At 37.9% G+C, this 22,887-nt stretch overlaps 1 protein-coding gene and 1 long non-coding RNA gene across 2 annotated transcripts in view; one reads left to right on the top strand and one right to left on the bottom strand.

The window, feature by feature from the left end:
- LOC139102420 (uncharacterized) overlaps positions 1-22,887 on the top strand; it is a 101,177-nt gene that overhangs the window by 18,080 nt on the left and 60,210 nt on the right. Inside the window, exons 3-10 of the long non-coding RNA XR_011545694.1 lie at positions 12,271-12,325; positions 15,885-16,158; positions 16,253-16,564; positions 17,833-18,029; positions 18,215-18,409; positions 18,942-19,273; positions 19,547-20,021; positions 20,186-20,223. This is a non-coding gene — a long non-coding RNA (uncharacterized lncRNA). The remainder of the gene's footprint in view (positions 1-12,270; positions 12,326-15,884; positions 16,159-16,252; positions 16,565-17,832; positions 18,030-18,214; positions 18,410-18,941; positions 19,274-19,546; positions 20,022-20,185; positions 20,224-22,887) is intronic.
- LOC139102403 (uncharacterized) overlaps positions 2,851-22,887 on the bottom strand; it is a 58,973-nt gene continuing 38,936 nt past the window's right edge. The window contains exons 2-3 of the mRNA XM_070656278.1: positions 16,798-16,904; positions 2,851-6,544 (exon numbers count right to left, since the gene is read on the bottom strand). Coding sequence (XP_070512379.1) covers positions 5,129-6,544; positions 16,798-16,904 — 1,523 coding nt within the window. The 3' untranslated portion in view covers positions 2,851-5,128. The remainder of the gene's footprint in view (positions 6,545-16,797; positions 16,905-22,887) is intronic.

Here is a 22,887-nt window from a genome sequence, read left to right as displayed (position 1 = left end):
GCTTACCCGTCCCGCTTTCCCGTTTATTTTAATCTATTTTCCACATTTTTAATTAAACGGTTCCTCAGTGTCCGTACGGCGGATAATCTGGTATTCGTAGCCTTTGCGCATGGGAGAAATTATCTTCTGCCAATATAACTCCATACTATCATCCTGCTCAATCATGCGCGGCCCTTTTAAACGGCCGTGTTACGCATTTCAACCTGCGTTTCTCGTTGCCTCGCTAGAGCCGGACAGAATTAGCGAAGTTATAAGCGATGCGAGCTCGTCACGCGAAAGTTGCTTGAAAGTAATCGCTCGAAAGCGACTGAAATCAGGAATGATCGTTCGTTTCTTTCAATTTTGTTTTTTTATTTATTTTATGGATAGCAACATCGCGAAATTGACAAAATTTAAATTACGACTGATTAGTAATCGACGAAAATAATTTTCGTTACTTTTTTACATATTTTTGAAAAGAAAAAAAAATTCTTTTTTATTCGAATATTATCTTATATTTCTCGAAATATTGGTGTAAGATTCTTCGTTAGTTTTCCTTGTACCGTCGGGTAGGATAGATAGGAATAGAACTGAGGAGGGTCGTGTAGAAGAAGGATGTTATGTAACGAAACGGAGGCTTCTTCACCCACGTCTCGACACCGACATGTGACGCAACGCGAAAAGAGTTCGACGCGCGTGCTAAAATTACGCAGACTAATAGATATACATATACTAGTGTTACGATTGTAATGTGTATCGACCACTTACGTTTTTACCAAATCTTTATATACTTAGCTCTTATACACACACTTGCAATGGTTAATGATGTTTCCTGATTCTAAAGAAGTTTTATGTGTCTCTTCTTTTAGTAAGATTTAAGATCCAATAACATGCATTAGTGGATTTTTAGGAAGTATATATTATGCTTTTGTTAAACTATGAAAGGAAAAAAAAAAGACGCATCTATAGTTACGCTTTTTATAAATGAAATAGTATCGTGTTGTATAGACTAATGAACGTGATTAACAATCGAAAGCTCTACAATCTTGACTGTAAAATCAATTCTGATTAGGGGTGATGCGCTATGATTTTACGAACCATGTTTGCGTTTCGCTTGGAAGTCGAAAGTTAAGGCGGAAAGCATTTATCGAAGAACGTTAATAATAAATTGAAAAACGCACGTTGTAGGCCGAAGGTCGGGGTTATGTTAATAGAGAAAATTATGATTATGGTTATAATCCGTAATTACAAATGGTTAAATGCTGCGAGAGGATCGGCAAGTGGAAAAGTAGTAGAGGCACGTCTGCACTTTTGATATATTAGATATTTTGATAAACTTTTATAAAATTAATTAATATTTTACTATCTCCAATATAACAAATATTTTATTTTTTCTAAGTTTAAAAATTTGTTTAAATTGTTTTAAAAATTTAAAACATATAAAAATAAATTTTAAATTATTATTCTTTTTTTAATTGTAAAACTGATGATTTGACGACAAAGTTTAGTCTGAAAAAAATATATATATATGCGCCTGGTATTAACAATAAAGTTTATTTAACATTCTAACGATAGTAAACGTTTGCTCGGAAAATATAATTATTACGAGACAATTATTTGAAGGGCACGGAAATTGCATAAATACAGGGTAGCCGGACAATGCACCGCAATCTACGTACTTTTCTCGTGCAGCAGAGCGACTTTTATGTCTTATCGTGGCATCGATCATTAATTATAGTACGAGACAACAATGGGTAGAGATGCAGACAACAAAAGAGGGGAGGGGTACGGGTCCCGCTCCATATTCTATATTTCTGCGTGCTTGGGGAAGCCACATGTGCGCAGGCTGTAATAGTTTCCGGCGTTCGATAATCATGTTACACGCTTTAAACTTACTAATCTTTCGGTGATGTCAACTGAATTATATTTATTAATTTTGTATAAATACCAGACAGCACAAAGCGCGCGTTGTTCGTCCTTACTTCTTTCTTAAAGAAAACTATTTTAAAATTAATAATTTTCGGGAATAAACTACGCGCGACTTTGACTTTACGATTTCCGTATTCTTTTGCCGGTAATTGAGCGGTACAAAATGAACCAAACGACAAAATTAATTGACATCGCGAGAGAAAAAAAAAAAAACGATAACAATCGGGTAATAATGAAATCTCTACGTTTCCATTTTAAATAGAGAACCGTAATTTGTAAAATTAAATATTTATGTGCATCACGCACTTTTTTACATATTGTGATATTCAAGATACATGCATTATAAATAGCATCTATAATTTACAATTAAACTCCTTAGAAGTTACTATCTCTTATAGTTGCACTATCTGAGCTGTTTTGATACATCTTATTTAACGTATGTTGTGATATTAATCGGCAAAATTACGTGAATTTGTCGTACGCGGAAGATTAATAAATACAATTTTACTTTCCGGCTGCCGGTTGAGCTTCTAAAGGTGCGTATACACTTAGTCAACGAATAGCGAACATTCCAAACATATCAATTGCCACAAAAATGACACACCAACAGCACACATCACCGACGAATGTTTGCGGCCGCTGTGTTCGTTCGGTGTTCGTTTGCCAAGCGCATGCACATCTTTATGCCACGATTAATCTATTCGTTTCTTACTTATAAACGAATTTATAACTAACTTACGTGGCTTTTCTTTTCTAATTTGTAGTAAACGTATATTACATGCACTTACCTGAGCATTTCATAAATGGCTAGTAAATACTTCATTTGCTAATTGCAAAGTTGCTAAAAGAATGCGTGAATTATGTGAGAAATCACGTGCAAATTATGCACGCATATTAAAAGCGTTGATCAAGACGTTGATTAGAAAAGAAATGTGTTATTAATTATTTTTATCGACAACAATGTTATATTTTGAGGACTTCCCAATGGTGAATATTAGTATAATTCAGTTAAAAATATTTAATGCATGCCGTATAGTGGAAAATCAAATAAATTCACTTTCCAACGTCTTACTTAAATAAAATGCGACGTAATATAATTTTAATACCGTCATAATTAGCGCGATGTAATTTAAACAACCGAGATTATCAGGAAAGTATATGATGTTCATTTATAATAAAATGTTACATATAAAACTTTTATATCTAGGAATGCAAATAATAATACATAATGAGGTATATATCGAAATTTAATAACAACGCAGTGTTATATTCAATAATATTTTTTTCTTTATATTTCTTTCATTACTTCTAAAAATTATATGGCGACGATATGGTACGATTCTGCATCCAAGAAGCGAGAGAAAAAATAGGCGAGCAAAATATATGTTATTTAATAATTGATTAGAGATGCTTATCAGAAATTTATTTGATCGGTAATTTTATTAATTTTCGTCGTTCTTTTTTTTTTTTTGCTCGCCTATCTTCTCTCCCTTTCTTTCTCTCTTTCTCTTTCATCCTCTTTCGCAAAGACAGCAAAATAAAATGCACTTTTAAGAATTGTGATAGAAGAGAAAAAGGATCGCGGGTTTTGAAGATAATATCACAAGATAATATCAAAATTGGTAGTATTTTCAATTAAGAGAGGAGAAAATCGTCTTGCGGATGGATGTATTACGTATTTCGTCTGAAATACTTATTTTACGTTAAATACTTCGTGAATAAAGTTTCAATCGGCTCAGCCCCTCGCTTTTATCTTTTTAATCATTAAAAATATTCGTCTATGATCTTAATAATTTCAGTCTATGAAAATTAAATATATTTCGAGCATGGCAGTGCTAGACTGGTTCCGTTTCAACCTTCGGATCTAGAATTGTGCTGACGATGCCTGCATATCATTTAACTTTTTATCGTGTTATATAAATTATTTCCTAAACTAATACATGAAATAAGAAGTGAAAAAAATTTCTTTTTTTTTTTTTTATTGTTTTAGTAGAAGAGTCCGAAAACGTAACAATAGGGTGATTGATGAATAATGGTCGTAGATTTATGTACACGGAGTTCACTGTTTACAATAAATAAGTCTTTAATAAATATGTTACTACATATTAATAGATTCTACAAAAAAAAAAAGGAAGAATAAAATCGCTGCGAGGTTTCTTGAATTTAGATAGATACTGAATGCAAGAAAACGTGACTGATTTTCGTTAAATAAAATTAGAAAAATAGAAAGAAGTTTAATTAGCACTCGGTAATCAATTAACTTTTAAATATTAAATGTTGATTTATTTAGTAAAGACCTAATATAACGATTTGTATTATAATTAATTTCGTGAAATTTAATCATAGCTGAGACAGAGTTTAAAAAATAATAAGCATTGCTTTCGTTAGTTGGCGAGAGACTCGCCCAGTGCCATGGAAAACAGTATAGCATGCATTAAAACTTTCGATTGAAATATTAAGTCAAGTGTACGGACTAAATTCGCGATAACTTTGGTTGTTTATTTTATATATCGACATGACGTGTAATTTGGAAAGCCGAACTGCGACAAAGCTAATTATAATGTAATAGAAGCGTTAATTAAAACCTTGACACGTTTCGACACTGTCGAGCCCGCCGCGAGTAACGAGCGTTTAAGGTAAAACTGGAGGCGCGAGGAATAATAATTCATGGAACTCGAATGACCAGCGTATGCAATTTATCGACCTGATTAATCGTTCTCCTTGATAAAATAAGGAAATATTCTCTTTCTCTCTCCACTTAGCTCCATCATAAATACTGAAATCACGCCGAACGAAATTTTGCTCCACACATGCCAAATTACACATACATACGTCGCCCGTATTTATAGCATTTGATTGCGAGATTGCGAGGCAAACTTACATTTTGATTAATTCGCTTGCAGAAATTTTCAACCTCGCGACATTTAATTATTTAAACATAGATCGTTACAGACGATTCTCGAAATATCTTTTTCCGTATACTCTATAATTTATATATGTATAATTTATGCTAGTTAAAAAATTACTTTGTTACGTAGTGCATTAAGCGTAATCGAAGATTCCCTTATTTTAGAAATATAAAAATTTCGGCACGACATATGCCATGTGCCACCTGCTCGTCATATGAATGTGGAGTAAGTCCTAAACGCAGAGAATGATTACTATGTACACGTAAGTTTACAATGACGTTCGCGCACAAGCCACCCATGCGAGAGGCGCGTTACATCGCTAATCTCTCTATCGGAAATCTCGTTGTAGTCTGTGGGATCGTGTCAATCGTATCACTGTCCTCGTAGTTGCTGTCGTCTAACCTAAACGTCGTTGCTTCCGCGATATCTTCGTCGGAAGCTGTAAACGTGCTAGACTCTACCGTGACGATCGAAGACTCGTCCTCGACGAGCGAAAGGTCCTCGTCAGATTCCTGTGAGGATGAGGACGAGGAAGGGGGGACTAATGCGAATTGAAGCAAAGGGGTTGTCGTGTAGGCGCATATTTCTTCGGAAACTTTGGTGGTTGGCGGTGAAAACGCTACTTTGCTTCTCGAAGTCGTCGTAGTCTCCGGCATCGATTTGAATCGACCCGACGAAGCCGCGTCGCCCTGGAAAAATTTTCCTACCCTATGGGAGCCTATCGGTCTCGCGATATGATTTTTTGAGGAGAGCGGTGACTTTTTACGATTAGACTGCGGCGAGTTCGGCCTTGTGATAGAGAAGAGAGCGGTTGACGCACCAAGAAGAGACGGCGAAGAGGACGATGCGGCTATCGAGGCCCGCTGCTCCTCGCTGCCGAGCGCTGTTAGCGACGAAGAGACCCGGGATGAGGAAGTTGTGCCACGGCTGTACTGCTTCCGGGACGGTGGTGCCGCCGTGGTCCCCCGGCTCGTCCGCTGCGGTGTCGTCCTCTTCCTCTTCTTTTTCCCGTCCGTCAAATCAGGCTTTTTACTTTGATTATCGGCGACGTTGACGTTTGACTTTTTCGCATTTGACGTTGGTGCTTTGTTCTTACCGAGCGTGAGATTCCTGACGCTGCCGTCTATCCGCGACTTCCGCTTCTTCGCCGGCACCGAGAGGGCTTGCCGCCTGCAGGCCTCCTCGCTCGCCGCTCCCTCGCAGGACCTTTTAGATTCCGGTATACTGCTCGCGCTCACGATCTCCGACGACGCCTCTACGACTTCCGTCACCGATTCCGTTAACGAATCCTCGGCCACGTGGCATTGGGGACCGGGCTGCTCGCTCGGCCTGCACCGCCGCTTCCGCTTCTTCCTTTTCTTTCGTTTGCGGCATCTGAACTTGTCCCTGCCGTCTTTTTCTTGGGGCGGTATCCTCGGACAATTCGCCAGCACGTCATCGCTAATCTGGCGATGATGACACCAATGACGTACTTTGTGTTGCGAGCCCATTATTCGCTTTTGCAAGTTCTCCACGCGATCGGACGGGGCTACCTGCGTCAGCACCCTGGCGTTCGCTGACAGCCTGCCCAAGTTGTGGCCTTTGGCTTGTACTTTCTTCGGATGCCCGTAACGGTCCAGGCCGAGGTACAGCGTTCTGTTCGTTGTGGACCAGTACACCGAGCTGTACGTATTATAATTGTGCTGCTCCAAAGTTTCGTTGAAAACGCACCCCGCTGTGCAATTCGGCTGAAACAGATATTGATCGAGTTGAATTAATCTTATTTAATCACGGGCTTAATTATGTATAGTTGCATGACGAAGAGTTCTTACAGCTTTAAAATAGAAATTGTCTATAAATTCATCAGGAAGTTACTGCGTTTATTTAGATTGTAAATATTTTACGTAACAAAAAAAAAAGAAAAAAGGGAAGTATTTTAAACTCATTTCCTTTAAAAGAGAAGTTTTGCCCTTTTCTTTTCAGTCGCTATCTCAATTAAACTCGCGGGGACACTCGATTGTATACGACACGATGTCCGTTCAATGTTAATGGGCGATGCACACGTGTGCAAAACGAGGTTAATGCAAGTTAAAGCGCTAGCCGTACGGCATTAAGGCTAATGCGGAACCGACCGACCGTCAGGCGATGGTGCACAGGGACATTAAGTTTTCTTGGAGGGCTGTTCCGCGATCTTGTCGCTCGCTTTGCAGTAACTTTGTAGATGAAACGATGGTCTTCTTTCCGGATAAATTATACTCGCCGGTTTAAATTTAAACGAAATAAAACCTTATTTGATTCGTAATTTTATAAGGTTTTACGCACTTTTTTTTTTTCTCTTTATGTTGGTCGTACAAATTTAATTGTAATAAGATTAGATGAAATTGCGCACAGGTGGTTTTAATGATGCGATACCATTAATTACTGCGATACGATTTTGGTAATAGTTCTGCCAGAACGGAATTATTTATGATATTATAATCGTCCCACGATCGATCGTAATATATCAGTGAAGAAATGCATTTCGTTTAATCCAATTAGTGGATTAATTGCGTTATTAGACTCCGGTTTCGAGAAGGAAGACTCGATTACACGCGTCGTGCTAATAATCGTAAATCGTAGGATTGAATTTTTAATTTTATTTATATGTGTAGCGGTCACGCTACTCGCGATGTTATCGGATATACGTCGGGTGGAAATGATTTTGAATTGTAATATCACAATTTTTATTATTTCACGACGGAGGGATAATTTTCTGTTCGCACGTCACGTGTTATGCGCTTTGCGTGAAAAATAAAAAGGACTTTCCTCGTGACGTAGCCAAATAACTTTGATAAAGGATTTTCCGATCGTTGTTCGGTAGTGACGGTTTCGAGACACATCGCGCGATCGTTCGCCATATATATAAGAGCAGATTTACGGGTTCGGTGTCCAAATTTGTGGCTGCGCACTGGCGTGGCTGTTAAGTCTTGGGTCGCGGAGTATATTCTTGTTTCGACGATGTCAAGAAGAAGCTCCGCTCGTAAAGCACGCGAAATACGATGTCGGTGTCTACCACGCGAGAAGACACATTACCGGGAGGAGTGCCAGTGGTTCTTTAGCGGCGCGATGTCGGATAATCTTCCTTCTGTTGAATTGTCTCTTTAACTCTAGCCGGCACGGCGCGCGGCCGGTGAATCTCTCTTTCTTTTCTTGATAAGTATCCAGCTGTGAGATGTCGAGATTGATATTCCGTATAATGTGCTAATCGTGGAAGGTTCAGAAGGGTTATTTTGATGTTACGTAATTATCGAGTATGCCAATATGTTACGTTAAGCATCGATGCAATATATAAGACAATATATTTTAATAAATCTCGTAATAATTTAAATTAAATTAATACTCTATACATATATTAAAGAATATTTATCTAATTAGAAAAAAAAAAAAAAAAAGGAAATAATGATTATTAATTTTGTTATTAAAATATAATTAGAAAATCGAGTTATTCAATTTAAAATAATTTCGCAACTATTAAAAGGTTTTTAAAATACAGATTTATTATTAGCAAGATTATAGGCCGAAAATTAGAAGATTCTGAAAGCGAGAATTAATTTAAGAGTCAAGTGTTCTCAAGGTGCGTATTCATCTTCGTATTTAGAGGCATTCTTTCAAACGCCCACCGGTCACCCACGAGCCACGAGTCGCTCGCCGCCACAACAAGAGAGGGTTCTCCGGAGTTAGTCTGTTTGGGTCGAATGGAACTTGTGAGCGAATCTCTTTCTCGAGCCGCTTGTTCCTTTACCTTCGTCCACCTTCCGAGCACGGGCCTATGCACGGCGCATAAACAGCCGTCTATCATAATATTTGTGCTTGTGTCGGCGACTTGAATTATGTTGTAACGACCAGTCACGAGATGGAGACGACCCGAAAGAAAGAATTACGTGGAACGGGGAGGTGAGGGTTAGCGGGGGGTTTCGTGGGTGCGCGTATGGGCCTGATGTACGACGGGCCAGACGAGCTCCATGTCCGATTTTAACGAGAATACACCCAGATTGGATGCTGATAAAATATCGAACTTTATCCCAAACTGAACCCCACGATGGGCGGGGAAAACGCCTTTCAACGGATTAATCTCCCATCCCGATGAATCAAACGCGAGATTTCGACAAGTTTCAAATGGGCCATCCTGTTGCGTTTGAATAGTTTCGAGAATATCGGCCGCTTTATTTTTTCAGTATCTCGTTGAAACGGAGCTTAACAAAGTGAATTTTGATTCAGAAACTGATACGAAATTGAATTGAAATAAATTTTGAGATTATTATCTATTAATATGTATTTAACATACGTATCCTCGTTATTCGAGAAAATATTTTTAGAAAGAATGATCGTGACAGCTAAAAAAGAAAAATAAATAAATAAATAGAAAGTATCTGATTTGAGATATAATTTATGGATTTAGATGTATCTCGATTACAGACATGTTACATGCGTGTTTTATGTGCGTAAAGACGTAGCCAAGAATAGATACATTTTACTAAACCTCGCTGTTGCAGGTATGACTACCAAGGAACGAGATCTTTTTATTAATTATGTCGTCCTCGTATTTAGGTATACATTTTTAATTTAATTTATTTCTACTTTATTTTATTTAAAATTTATTTCTACTTTAATGAGATACTAACTCGTCAGAAAATTCTATTACAGTTTCCATAAATTAATAAAAATAATGAACTTTAATTTAATACCTCGAGAGATTCTTTTCTTCTTTTTCTGGTTTGGTTACAATGATACAATTGACTGACAAAGTGAGAAACGTCAGATTTCCATCGACTGATCGTCACGAGAGAAACACATGTGTGTCGAGGAGTCGTAAAAAAGAGACTTCTTTCACGACGAGAAAAAAATCCGAGCATTGACTCACTCCGAGATCACCGAGCTTTATCGCTATTTATTCCGCTCATTCGTTTTTATTGAATCGTGAGTCGTCCACGTCTGATCGCGGAAAGAAAGGAGAATTCGAATTGCGAGCGACTGGGTATTGACCGAGTCGCATTACCGCTCTCGCTTATCTCGTCTGGCTTGCTTCGGCCGCGCGTTAATTTATATACGTATATACTATCTATCGCGAGATGGGTAAAGGTTTGTACGGAATCGTGTCTCATCAAGGGACACCCTGCGGCAGCTCTATTTATCGATTGCGTGGGCGCCCCGACTCGCCTCGTTACACTCACCGCTTCCCTCTTTTCTTTGTTACTTCAATATGGTTTCTCACATTTTACAAGATCCGGAAGATAGGAATGGAATAGAACGTTACGATAATAATATGACGCTAAAATTTTCTTTATTAATATGCGACGCAACTTGTACTATACATCACATTACGAATGCGAGAAAAAAAAAAGAAAAACTATATATATATTAAGTTTCTAAAATTGCAATAATATTATACACGTCGTTTTATCTCGCAACGAGATACGCCTAATCCAATTGAGTGTCGTTCAAATAAAAGTAAATGAGGCTGCTTGATGTTCGCACCTCCCTTTTTGTACCACCTCCAGGTATTATCAAGCCTTCCATGCGAAGCCGGTTGAGACGAGTGGAGGCCGCAGGGTGAACGAATTACGGGCCTGCAGAGTGGAAAATGGGTATCCACAACCTCCGCGAAGTTAACACCATTTTCAGACTTTTGATGTTATTGATAAAAGTTTACTGGTTCTTTTTTCAACAATTTTAAAGATTTCTTTTTCTTTTTTTTTTAATGGAGAAACTGATTTTTGTTTTTAAAGTTATAAAATAATATAACAAAGTATTTAGCATTTTACATAACTGAGTTTTCAGCGTTTTTTATTTTTATTTTTTTTTTTAAAGGCAATGCAGTCTGACGATATTCTCGAACGTAATAGGGAATCGCTGCAGATATTCCGTCGATTGGCTAGTTGATTCGCATAGAAGTAAATGGTTGTTCGATACGATTTTGTACCGGTTGTCGTGCATTGATCTGCATTGGTTGCGTGGGAATGAGAGTGTAATCTGATTTGAAATCTAGTGGCAGATTATTTTACGACATCGATAAGCATCTCCGCTTGGAGCGGGACTTCAAAGTGATACAGGAAATAGATAGAATCTCAGGTTATTTCATACGGAAGCTTCGTAAATACATTTCATGTTCCATGGAAATTAACATACCGATCTCATTTTATGTATAAAGCCATTGATATTTTTTTTTCAAATTTTTTTATCCCGACTGTCGGCATAGTAATCGTCGTTAAAATTGTAAACTGCATAATTGTAATGTTTCTTTTTATTCCAATACACGCTTTTGTTTTATTATTACTTCTTCAATGTGTTGCACAAGAACGCTGCGTTTTACTTAGAAAATTATCGTAAAAGCCAGAATGCGGTATAATTAAACGAGTCAGTAAAAGCGCGATTCGATATCTAATAATCACCCGCACGTGTAAAACTAAATTTCTGGTTAAGCATTATCGAGTCTAATCTCCGCGGCACATTGCTTCGCGACGCTATTTCCATACACCTTCGATTTCCATTCGCCGAGAACCGCCTTTGAAGCTGCACGGGCGAAACGAAAGGCCTCGAATTCCACGGGGTACAAATTAAGTATTTAAGATAATTAGCCGAAGCTCGCGTTTCTCGTGGAAATCAACCGCAACCTTGCGGGCACCGATACCATCTCGATACTATCTCTCATAAACGTTCTTTCTTAGAATTTTCTTAATCAAATCCACGTGGCCCAATTTGCATACAAATGCGTAGGTCAGAGTCCATCCGCTACTTTAAATGGCAAGACTATTCTCGAGTTTAAATGAAATATGTTCATTTTCAAAAATTAAATGCTAAGTAATTCATTTTTTTTTTTTTTCTTTTTGACGTAAAGCAAACGAAACGACACGATGCCGGTGAGAAATTTTGCGACGTACGGATTACGTTGAGAAATTTGGAACTGAAGAGTTTCGTATTGTAAACAAGTTGTAATAATAGAAATTATAAGACCGAATTGTAGTACATGAATTATAACGTAATGTTATGCATCGTGCTAACTAGACTTTGTGATCTTGACTCTTGTATCTTTAGATTTTCGTGCGCGTATATACGAATTGCCCTGTAGTTATTTCCAACTGTACGTTTGCTTAAACAATAACCATCCCATCTTGGCAGCTGTCTTCACGGTGAAGCGAAGCGTGGCGCTTCCAATTCCTTAGGCAAAATTGTAGTGCTTGTAGCAGTTATTGCTTGTAACTCTTAGCCGATTGCAATACACATACAGGGTGAAGTACGTGAAAACTATATTTCTTGATGGATAAATATGACATATTTTACATTGATTAAATTTCACTTTTTATTTTCTTTTTAATTTTCTGATAATTGAGAGTAAAATAAGAGTGAATGGTTTTAAAAGTAACCGCGTATAATAATAATAATTATTATTTTAGTCTGTATGAGTGTCTAACAAAATTATTTTTTCTTTTCTTTTCAGATTACCGTGCGCTGCCGAGAGTCAACACTTTATTAGTTGGCGAATCTCCAAAACCGTAAGTTGCTAAGCTTTATAGAACGATTATGCATGAATTCGGAAAGACCTTATCAACAAAAATGAGAGATAATTAGCGGGCCAATTTACTGTCAATTTTCGTGCGGTATAATTTAGCGTAACGTGACTCCCTCTACGGTTCGTAAAAATCAATCATAACTCAATCTAGGTAATCGGTACAACCTTCCTTTTACGCAAAACTGAACAAACGAGTAAGTATCCAATTTTTGGAAAAAAAACATTATATTTTGTTTCACGAAAGATCGTGAATATTCTCCTCGTTCACTCCAAGAAAAATCTAAAAATATTTTAGACTTTCAACTTTTATTAATTTATTTTTTTTTTTTAATGATTATCGATTATCTCCTCGGCATTAAAAATGCAAGTTCTCTGACAGTTTTCTGTTCTCGGAAAATCATATGAAAGGAGTACGTCTTTTTCCCGTAATGATACGTTTCACTGATTCGTACTTGGTCGCCTATACGGCGCGATTATTTTACGCGAAAGAATTTAAAAGAAAAAGCATGAAAGTGGCAAGTACCGGATACGAGTGGTCACTTTACTGTGAAATCATTTAAATGTTAATTATTTTGTCAATAACTCATATAAGAGTTAAATACATAATTACATTTTTTTTTCTTTTGTTTTCCTTTGAGTTTTTTTTTCTTTCGTTTCTTTAGCTCGTAAAATTAGTTGAATTTTATTATCGTGTTTGCCAAAAAAGGAATCGTGTACGCATGCAGTTTCTCACTTATCTTTCCAGTCGTGTAGACAAAAAGAAGTTTTGTTGAAGTGTAATTAACCGTGAAATTCAATTATCGAACGATGAGGAGTCAAATCTCAGAAAGAAATCGATATAAAGTAGTAAATTGAAGTCGTATCTATTGCCGATGCGAAATTCCTCATTTAATACACGCCTGAGTATCGTCGGGAAAGCGAATTTAGTGCCATAACAAATGTCAAATCGTTTATTGGTTGCGCGTGATAATTTCCGGCGTTTACAAGTACAGTTTTGATAAGATCGTTCCAAATCGAGCATCACTGTCGCGTTTCTCGCAATATCGCGAATGATCTTCCGGAGATCCACAAGGATAAATCGGAGCGCGATACAAGGACGCGATATTTTGCACATACAAACTTACTACAAACCTGCTCTTATACAGAAAAAAAAAAAAAATAAGAGATCGATTACTTCGCGAGAAGTACAGTGGTCATGATTAATGGTTTCATCATTTCTATTCTTTATTGCTTCAAATTAAAATATAGCTCGCAGAATCGCGAGAGATATGAATTTATGATTGTAAAAGAAGTAATATTGTAAATAATTTTTTTTAAAGTTATTTTATTTTATTTTATTTTTTTTTTAATTCTTTATTGGCTTTCTGTAGTGTGTTATTATTTCCCGTTAAGGTTTAACTTTGTTTTTCAACTTAAAAAAAAGATATGTTCTTTTTTTATGAATTTAATATAATAATATAAGTAATTTAGAGTGGAATATTTCTCGTATATAACGCATAAAAGTAAAGGCTTAGCATATCGTTTGGTCGCGAAGAACGTGCGAAGACGGAAAACATTCGATAACAAGGGAGATATTTAACGTTCCGGACACGCGAAATGGCGCCTCTCGTTGTGATTGCGCCGTCAAAGGTACCGACTTTACGTCCATCTAGATTGGGATTTTTCAGGATCGGCCGCGCGAAAGAGGGAATGCCCGCCGCGAGAGTTCGTTTAACTTTCAAATTGACCCCGATTTAAACCGCAAAAAGACGTCGACGGTGCCGGTAGACACGACTCTTCGTGGATCCAATTTGCCGGTGAGGTGTGAAACGATACGTCGGTCGTATAGGCCCTTAGCGGAAGGAAAAGATGGGCGTAAGTTGGCGCCTCGAGGATTTTTACGCCGACGATGTCGAAATTATTCATAAGGATGAAACTTGTACGAAAGACGTGACGATTTTTGTATAATACGTACTTAAGTTTTGTTTTTTTTCCTTTTTAATATTACGTTGTACGAAGCTGTTTTCAACTTTTTAAATATTTTTCTCGTTATCTGTAACATGCTGATATAATAGTCGATACGTAAAAATTTTTTCATAATTAAATTCGAAAGTATTTCGTTATTAATTGCTGATGTTACATTGCTATGCTAGATAGGAAATTCAACGTTTATGTTACTATTTGAACGAAAAAAAAAAAAAAAAAATGACGGTTAATAACTGGTATAAAATATAGCAATTTCACGATCTCTACAGTGTTATACGCTATAATAAATACACCCCGCATCGTGTATATTATGTGCAACCACGTAGCAGAAACTGTACGAGAACTTGATTGCAATCAGGTAGAAGTGCAACGCGCTCTTTGAAATCTTCTTCGTGGATCATCTTGTCCGCGGCCAATCAAGTGCAATTATTAATGTTCCTGATAATACCGAGTGTATTGAAAAAATCTTCTTCGATCAGCGACCGTCAGCACGCAATTGCATTACGTACGGATTCCAAGCAAGGTTATTTTGCGATTTTTAGGTACAATTTATTCCTTTTTATTTTACCAAGTACTTAGTAAAAACCGATTAATAAACTCGCCGTTAAAGAACTTGCAGAAAAAAAAACAGAAATTACCAACATACATATAACATTAAAAAATTGACTTTATATTTCGAAGGTTATTATTAGAAGCTATTTATAAATTTATAAGCGTGATTCTATATTTTGCAGATTACTAACTCGTGGAAAAAAAAAAAGAGTCTTCGTTCGATGTGCCTTTCATTTCGCACACATAGAAATATATATATATATATATATTTTTTTTTACAATTAAAAATAAAGCCACGCGAATAGGTCAACGTCGAAATGCATGTCGGTTGGTAGAATCCTGATTTTCCAGAATCCTGCCCGATTCGTGTCGCAGCGATGACGGAATTTATTCGCATTTCGAATCAGCGATTTTACTATCGGACGAGGTCGGTCCTCGAAGCGAACACGTGTTCGATGACGCTGATGACAACAGCCATCGCTCGTAGGGATGCACCGCGTGCTCGAACGACCTTCGAATCTATTCTCGACTTAACGTAATATCTGCTCCGCGTGTTCCGAGTGGTCCATTTGCATCTGGTAAGCTAGGTAGACCGATAATCAGACGGTCGGGTCGGCCGACCGGCCGGCTTTCTCGAGCTGCCCTTCGTGCTTCACGCTTCCGATTAACCGCCGAGTGTTTCGCATTCCGCGGGTAGGTTCTTCTGCTGCTCCGTTCACCACGACGACAAAGCAGCATGACGGCGGTTCTCAAACTACATTTTACCGCTCTGATGCTGCTTTAATTCCAATACGAGAACGTTACTGACGCGACACGACGACGGGCGATATGTAGTGCCGCGCGATGGAACATTGTACATAAATTAAAGAACGCATGACGTATGCAATATTATTAATTTTATTTAATTTAAATATTACAAGCCTCTCACAAGCGCGCTATTCATTCCGAATATACTTTAAATCCTAATATTTTAGTCAACAATATTAAACCGAATTAAAACAAAACGTTTGATTTACTTGTTACAGAGAGTCGGCGTAAAACAATGTTGATCCAGTTTGATTTTCGTCAAGTTTGATAATTTGAAGATTGATTTAAAGAAACGTGAAGGGAGATGAATTCACAACCATGAGATCCTTCGTTCTTTAATTATCTACCACCTGAAGCAGTGCAAACAGGAAATAAAACTGATCAACCTAATTGTGGGTAGGGCATGTGCACAGATAATATGCCTGGTATAAATGAAACGATACGCTACATTGAAAGCATCAATCCTTGGAGTAGAACGGGATTACTTATTAGGTTTGTATATCGAAACGCAAAATACAATAAAACTAAAATTGACTAGTAACGAATTGATGTGTAATAATCGTTTTTTTTTTTTTTTTTTTTACAGCTTGCGGAAATTTCTCGCATCGCTGGGAATTTATTTATTACGTGAAACGTTGTGAAAAAGTCAAGTAGCTCGTAATACTTAACGCATATTTTCTTTTCTTTCGTTACTATCCTGTCGTAATGGAACGAAGTGCGTGTCGCGTGCGATTAACACTATGCAAAGTGCCGTGCTGTTGTCGTATTCCGGTGATTATTACGCACGCGATTGTAATTAACGTTGCTTTCGCGAGTGAGTGCTACAGTTAAAGAAGGCTGAGAGGAGGAGGAAGGCTGAGAGGCATCGGCTGCTCCGTGACGGCGGAACAAGCTTCAAGTGAGTAATTTATTATTTATTTGTCATTTTGCCTGCAGAATCAATTATTTATTTTTGCGTGTCAAAGATATTAAAAGAGAATTTTGCATTGTTTTAATTTTGTACAATGCACGTTTACATTAGAGATATTTTTTAATTTTGTTTAAAAATTGTTTATAATATTTTGCGAGGCGTGATCCGATACTCGTAAAAATGCATGAAAAAGTTTAAAGAAAAAAAAAAGCTCTACTTACCGAACCGTAAAGTCCACCGCAGGAATCCATGCAGAGGAAAAGACAAGTCGCCATGCCTTGAATGATCAATTGTCCGTTTGCTCCTACCGATTTCCTTTGAAAGATGGCTAAAAAAAAATATATATTTATGTATAAAAACAATTATTAATAGTAACAATTAAATTTTTTTTTGTCAATTTTTAATTATTATTTTAAAGAATATTATTTTACGTTTAATAATTTTCGCTGCTAGACTGGAAGTATGTGACTCTTTTATTCTCGATTCCTTCGATTTTATATCTTCCGGTGTGCATATTTTACACGTCACAAACAAGGCCGAGCGTCAGGCCGTGTTTTCTACTACCCGTATTTCATCGTTATTGTATCATCTCTTTCGGCTTAGCGCGATTTCCACGATTCTCCTCGCGACGTCATGATTAAAAATCGCTTCGTTTTGAATTGAACTCCGCGCGCTCGAGCGCTCGTAGTCAGCCATCATAATTGATGGACTTTCTCCGCGGCAACTTCATATCGACGCTCTCTCGAAACAATGATGGCCGCTAGACCCCCCGCAATGATCGTCGAACGATACCTCAGCACGTCGCAGATAAATTTCGCCTTCGTGCCGGGCTTGGAATTTCTCACCGAGAGCAGGTATTACATTCAGAAACTTACGCACCGCGATCGGCAAACGTTGCGAGCCGCGAAAAGCTATTATTGTAACGCTTTAACTTACGCAGGCGAGATACGCGACAAAGACGCGGCATACGTAACATCGCGCGAGGTAACAAGAGGATTCCTTAATTGAAAGACCGAGAAGCCGAGTCACAGGAAAAAAACGTAAGGAACGGAGCTCCGCGCGATTAAAAAATTATATATCGAGACAGCAATTTCTTATATAGCACTTTAAATGCTCTTTGTCCCTTTATATGTAATTTATACGTACATTCGGACGTTAAATACATATACTTCCATAGTTTAATTACGTAAAGTTCGTGTGGCATAAAAATTATTATTAAATATATAATAGTATTCAACATATAAATTATTTTACAGCGCGCAGCGCGTGAAACCGGGACGAAGAACAGGAGAAAGAGAGACGCCGATAAGGCGGTGAAGTGGGGAGACTGAAAACCGAGCGGCCGAAGTCCAGCGGCAGGTGTCGTCCTTCTCCAGCGGTCGAGCAAACAACACGCAGCACAGAGCACTCCGTTCATATCGGAATTAAAGCTCCTTAAAGAGCACCAGATTAGGTAAGTGATTCTTTATATATAAATTTTAGGTACGTTTTTGGTATGTCGCGAGTCAGAGACGAGAAGGGGGCGAGGGGTTGGACGTTAAATACGTATACTTCCATAGTTTAATTACGTAAAGTTCGTGTGGCATAGAAATTAATATTAAATATATAATAGTATTCAATATATAAATTATTTTACAGCGCGTAGCGCGTGAAACCGGGACGAAGAACGGGAGAATGAGAGACGCCGATAAGGCGGCGGAGTGGGGAGACTGGGAGCCGAGCAGCTAGAGTGCTAGCGGCAGGTGTCCTTCTCCAGCGGTCGAGCAAACAATACGCAGCATAGAACGCTCCGTTCATATCGGAGTTAAAGCTCCTTAAAGAGCACCAGATTTGGTAAGTTATTCTTTATGTATGAGTTGTCGTTACGTTTTCGGTGTGTCGCGAGTAAGAGACGAGAAGGGGGCGAGGGGTCGGGGGCGTGAGCGGCGTACGGGCCTCAAGAACGGCGTACGTGGATCTCGCGCGCGGTGATCACGCTTCCCCCACGCGCAATAGCCTAGTTCAGAGCAGCCGGCCACGCGGCGGACGTGTCGTTGACCTACAAACGAGACCTAGGACAATCTCGGCGACTCGCGGGACTCGCGCGCGCGGTGATCACGCTTCCCTCACGCGCAATAGTCTAGTCCACAGCAGTCGGCCACGCGGCGGACGTGTCGTTGACCTACAATTGAGACCTAGGACAATCTCGGCGACTCGCGAGACTCGCGCGTGTTGTGTTTTGCGATCTTCGCTTACGATGATCGAGTTACGCAACCAAGGGCGCTAGTAAGTTTCGTGTACGCCTGAAAATAATTGTACACGTGTTCTACTAATATTCTTGATCTGTATTCTTATACTATAAATCATGCTCTCTTTTTCTGTTTAGATTCGAAGGGGGATCGTGCTCTCGCTGCCGTCGAAAGTATTCTCGCCGCCGAAATCATGAACATACGAACTGCAGTCAGTTCGTCGGTCGTAAATTTCGAAAGTGTCGCTTAGTTTCGGGCGGATTTTGTTGTACGAAGGTTAGGAACGCGAGTGTCGTTTAGTTTCGCGCGAGAAATTAATTGAGAACCTTATTAGCTTTTCGCGATTTTAAAGTCACGGTCCGGATTTTCCGCGAGTGCCCACGTGGAAGGATGACTCGACTCGACACCCTCACTGAGAGGAGGAGGAGGCTCAGGATGGGCATCCTGCTTCGGACGGAGCAGCCTGAAGGTGAATATTATTTATATAAAATTAAATAAAAAATATATAAAATAATCTCTGTCATTTTAATAGTAATTCTTAAATTCTGCGACATATTAATTATTAATTAGCGGGCAGCTAACAGCATTAAATGGCGGGTCTCGTGTTCGGCAAAAAATAGTTATGCTTGTACTTTTACTAACGCAGAAATTTTTATTTCTATTTGATTTATACATTTTTATTGCATTTATATCAATACTTAATTTTTTATTAACAAAGCAAATTTTTATTTTTCTGTTTCAGATTTGGACGTAGTGAAAGTAAAATTATTGCCAATAATTAATAAACGAACCGCCGGGCGGTTCGTCGGTTTTTTCGAGAGGTCGTATAACTTCGCGCATTTTTTTTTATTTATTATTCGAATTTTTTCGGAAGTATCGCATAAACTTCGCGCGATTTATAATTTAATATTCGGTAATTTTTTTCGGGAGTATTGTTACAACTTCGCGCGATTTATAATTTAATATTCGGGTTTTTTTTTGGGAGAATCGTACATATTAGCGCGATTTATAATTTAATATTTGCGTTTTTTTTTTTTTTTTTAAAGAGTCGAACATATTAGCGCGATCTTTAATTTCTTTTTCGGGTTTTTTGTGAGTGCTGTGCAATGAAGGAGAATTCAACAACCAACCAACATCCTGAGCCAGTTAACAACCAACATCCTGAGAGGAGGACGAGGTCTAGGAGAGACATCATGCAGCAGCGGAGCAACTTTAAGGTAAAAATTATTTTTTAATTATAAAATATTAACAGTTATCACACCATTTACATAAAAAAATTAGAGATTTTGATAATCAGTAAAGACAATAAAATTTTAATTTTTGAAAAAAATATGTTTCGATATTTGAACATCTCTATATTAAATATTTTTATTTGTTACAGGATTGTTGCCGTAACTCCGCTGCGGGGCACATCTACAGGTTAGTCAGTCATATCTTTTTCTACTAACTATAGGGAATCTGCTCTACTCGTTAAAAATAAAACATATCGCGATATAAAATTAAATAATAAAATTCAGTCGTGTCTCAGGCAATTTTTCTACAAAAGATTACTATCTGTACTCACAGAATCCATAGGGAGTACAATTATAGGCGCACGTTTGTGCAACTAATTTAACTAGGGATATTTTTAGAAAAATATTTATTATTTTATTATCGTTTCAATTTTATAAATTTTTTTTTATGGAACGGTAACATTTCGACGGAATAGAACGAACCGAAAGTAACTTTACTTAAATGTCCACATATCTGACACGTTTAAAGTACACGTGCTGTGAAAAAAAAAATACCGCTCGTAATATGAATATAAACCGCGTTAGCGATCGCGTATGGTTTACGATGCATCACAATAACGAGCGCTTTGAGATTTAACAAAACCAATAAATTTCCTCGCGCGCGCATTTTACAAGTCGTTACCTTAGCTCGCTCCGGGCACAATGAAGCAATTATCCTTAGTATATGAGCCTATGTTTCAATATGTAAATACTCTTAATAACGACAATAAACCATTTGTGACGTAATCGCAACGTTTGTTATACGCATAATTTTAGTAAAGATATTAAATAGAGTTATATCTTTCAAAAATTAATTTATGAAAATTATTTTTTAATGTTTTCTTTTTTTCCGGAAATAAGAAAATAGAATCAATACCTAATGAGCAAGTATTGAACAATTGTCTTATTAAGAGTAAAAAATTAAGGGGGGAAAAAATATTGGGAGGGAATAAAAAGTTCTTTTTTTTTTTTTACATGAGATGAGAGTTTTCTCAGTTAGCGAGCATATATAGTTTTCATCTCATTGAACGCTTCGGTGACTATATATTATTTCAAAAATCTCTCTACAAATCGTTCAAAGCGTAAGTCGTGTATGAGGTAGAAATAATACAAGCACGTTTCGCTCGTAAATCAAAAATCGCACAAAAAAGGATTGCCGACCGAAGCGATGTGGCTAACTGTACCCATCGATTATTCAGATAATGTCATAATCCGCAGCGTGGATATATATCACACATATACCTTTCGCGGCTTTTCAATTGCACAATATCGGATTATTTACGAGTATTTTTATATATATTATATAAAACAGATAAGTTTGATGATTTATTCAATTAAAACAGTTCGAGAGAAGGTGTCTAATTGACGAATAAACTGCAAATTTCATCTAAAGAACACTTTAGAAAATATTCAGGGATATTTATTAGCAAATAAAATCAAATAAAAAAAATAATCGCAACGTTTTATGATAATTATCCACATTGATAATCATCCTCTAGATAAGTGCATAGAACGATTTGATACGGATGAGCTATTCTGCTAGTTAAGATCTAGCTTGGCCGGCAGTCATCAATCTATTAGCTGTCGTTTTCGTTAATTTATATCATAGGATCGTTGCGCGTCGATTAGCGATCGTCATGCGGCATTGCTTTCGCTGTCCCCTGGTTTAATTAGCAAGGCCGAGCTGCCCCGACCAGTCTCACTCGAGTAATTGCTCGTCTTCGGTTTCACGATCGTTGGCTGCCGGGGCCGCACCTCGCGGATAATCTCACAAGATTCCTTTCTCTCCCTCTCTATCTCTTTCCGCACCTCGCGGTCTCGTGCCTCCCCTTAGAAACGCGAAGAGGATACGAATAATAAACGAGCGTCGCGGTGTGTCATAAGCGCGGTCGGCACGTTGCCCGTTGATACGCCACCTAAATCAACGTTTATTACGGAGGGCCTGCCCCCTTTACAGCGGGCCCACTTTCGACTTTCGAGAGCCTCGGCCGTACCAAGGACTCCACGACCTCTCAAATGTCTTTCCGATCCGCGGCAAATTCTCAACAAACGCATAAAGAGCGAAGGAAAAAAAAAGAAAAAATTGTTTTAAAGACTTTACTCGCGAAAAAAAATTTTAATTAATAATGTTTATGTTTTATTTAATTTTTTTTTTTTTCAAACACTTGTACTATTTTAATACTTGTAAAAGAGATATATAACATAGACTTTCGTTCATCGTTTCACATCTAATGAAATAAATTTCTTTGCCTATTAAATTTCTGGGCCTTAAGCCGCGCATTCGCCAATTCCGTCATCTGGACTTTAGTTCCGTTGACCGCGTGTTCCTTTCTCGCTTCCTCGCTTTCCACCGGCATCGACAGCATCTCCTTTTTGTCTTTTCGGGGTTATTAGTCTTGGCCGGGCGTCAAGACCGCCTGTGGTGTTTTAGCTCCGTGTACCTACCTACCCGCCGTTTTCATGGAAGGAAAATAAGATGTCTGGAATTTTTATAGATTCTGCCCGAGAGGCGCCTTCCACGATATTCGTGGATGCTGTCTCGTGTCCGATCAAAGCACGATCGATTTACATATTGAGCGTAGATAGAAAGAGAAGGGGAGAGAGAGAGAGAAAGAGAGAGAATGTGAAATTAACATGATTAGGTTGTTTCTGAAAGATGCCAGCTGAAAAACGTTTAACGCTACAAATTGAGAGGAGTATCGTGGGATATATTGGTTGACGGGATTACCTACCGCGTGCAGAAACTGTTAAAGAATTATGTGAGAAAATTACTAAAGTTCGCTCATTATTATAGAACAATTTCACTTCAGTT

Source organism: Cardiocondyla obscurior, linkage group LG05, assembly GCF_019399895.1.
Source record: "Cardiocondyla obscurior isolate alpha-2009 linkage group LG05, Cobs3.1, whole genome shotgun sequence".
NCBI lineage: Eukaryota > Metazoa > Arthropoda > Insecta > Hymenoptera > Formicidae > Cardiocondyla > Cardiocondyla obscurior.
Note: the sequence above shows the minus strand (reverse complement) of the source record. Positions and strands in the feature narration are given on the sequence as shown.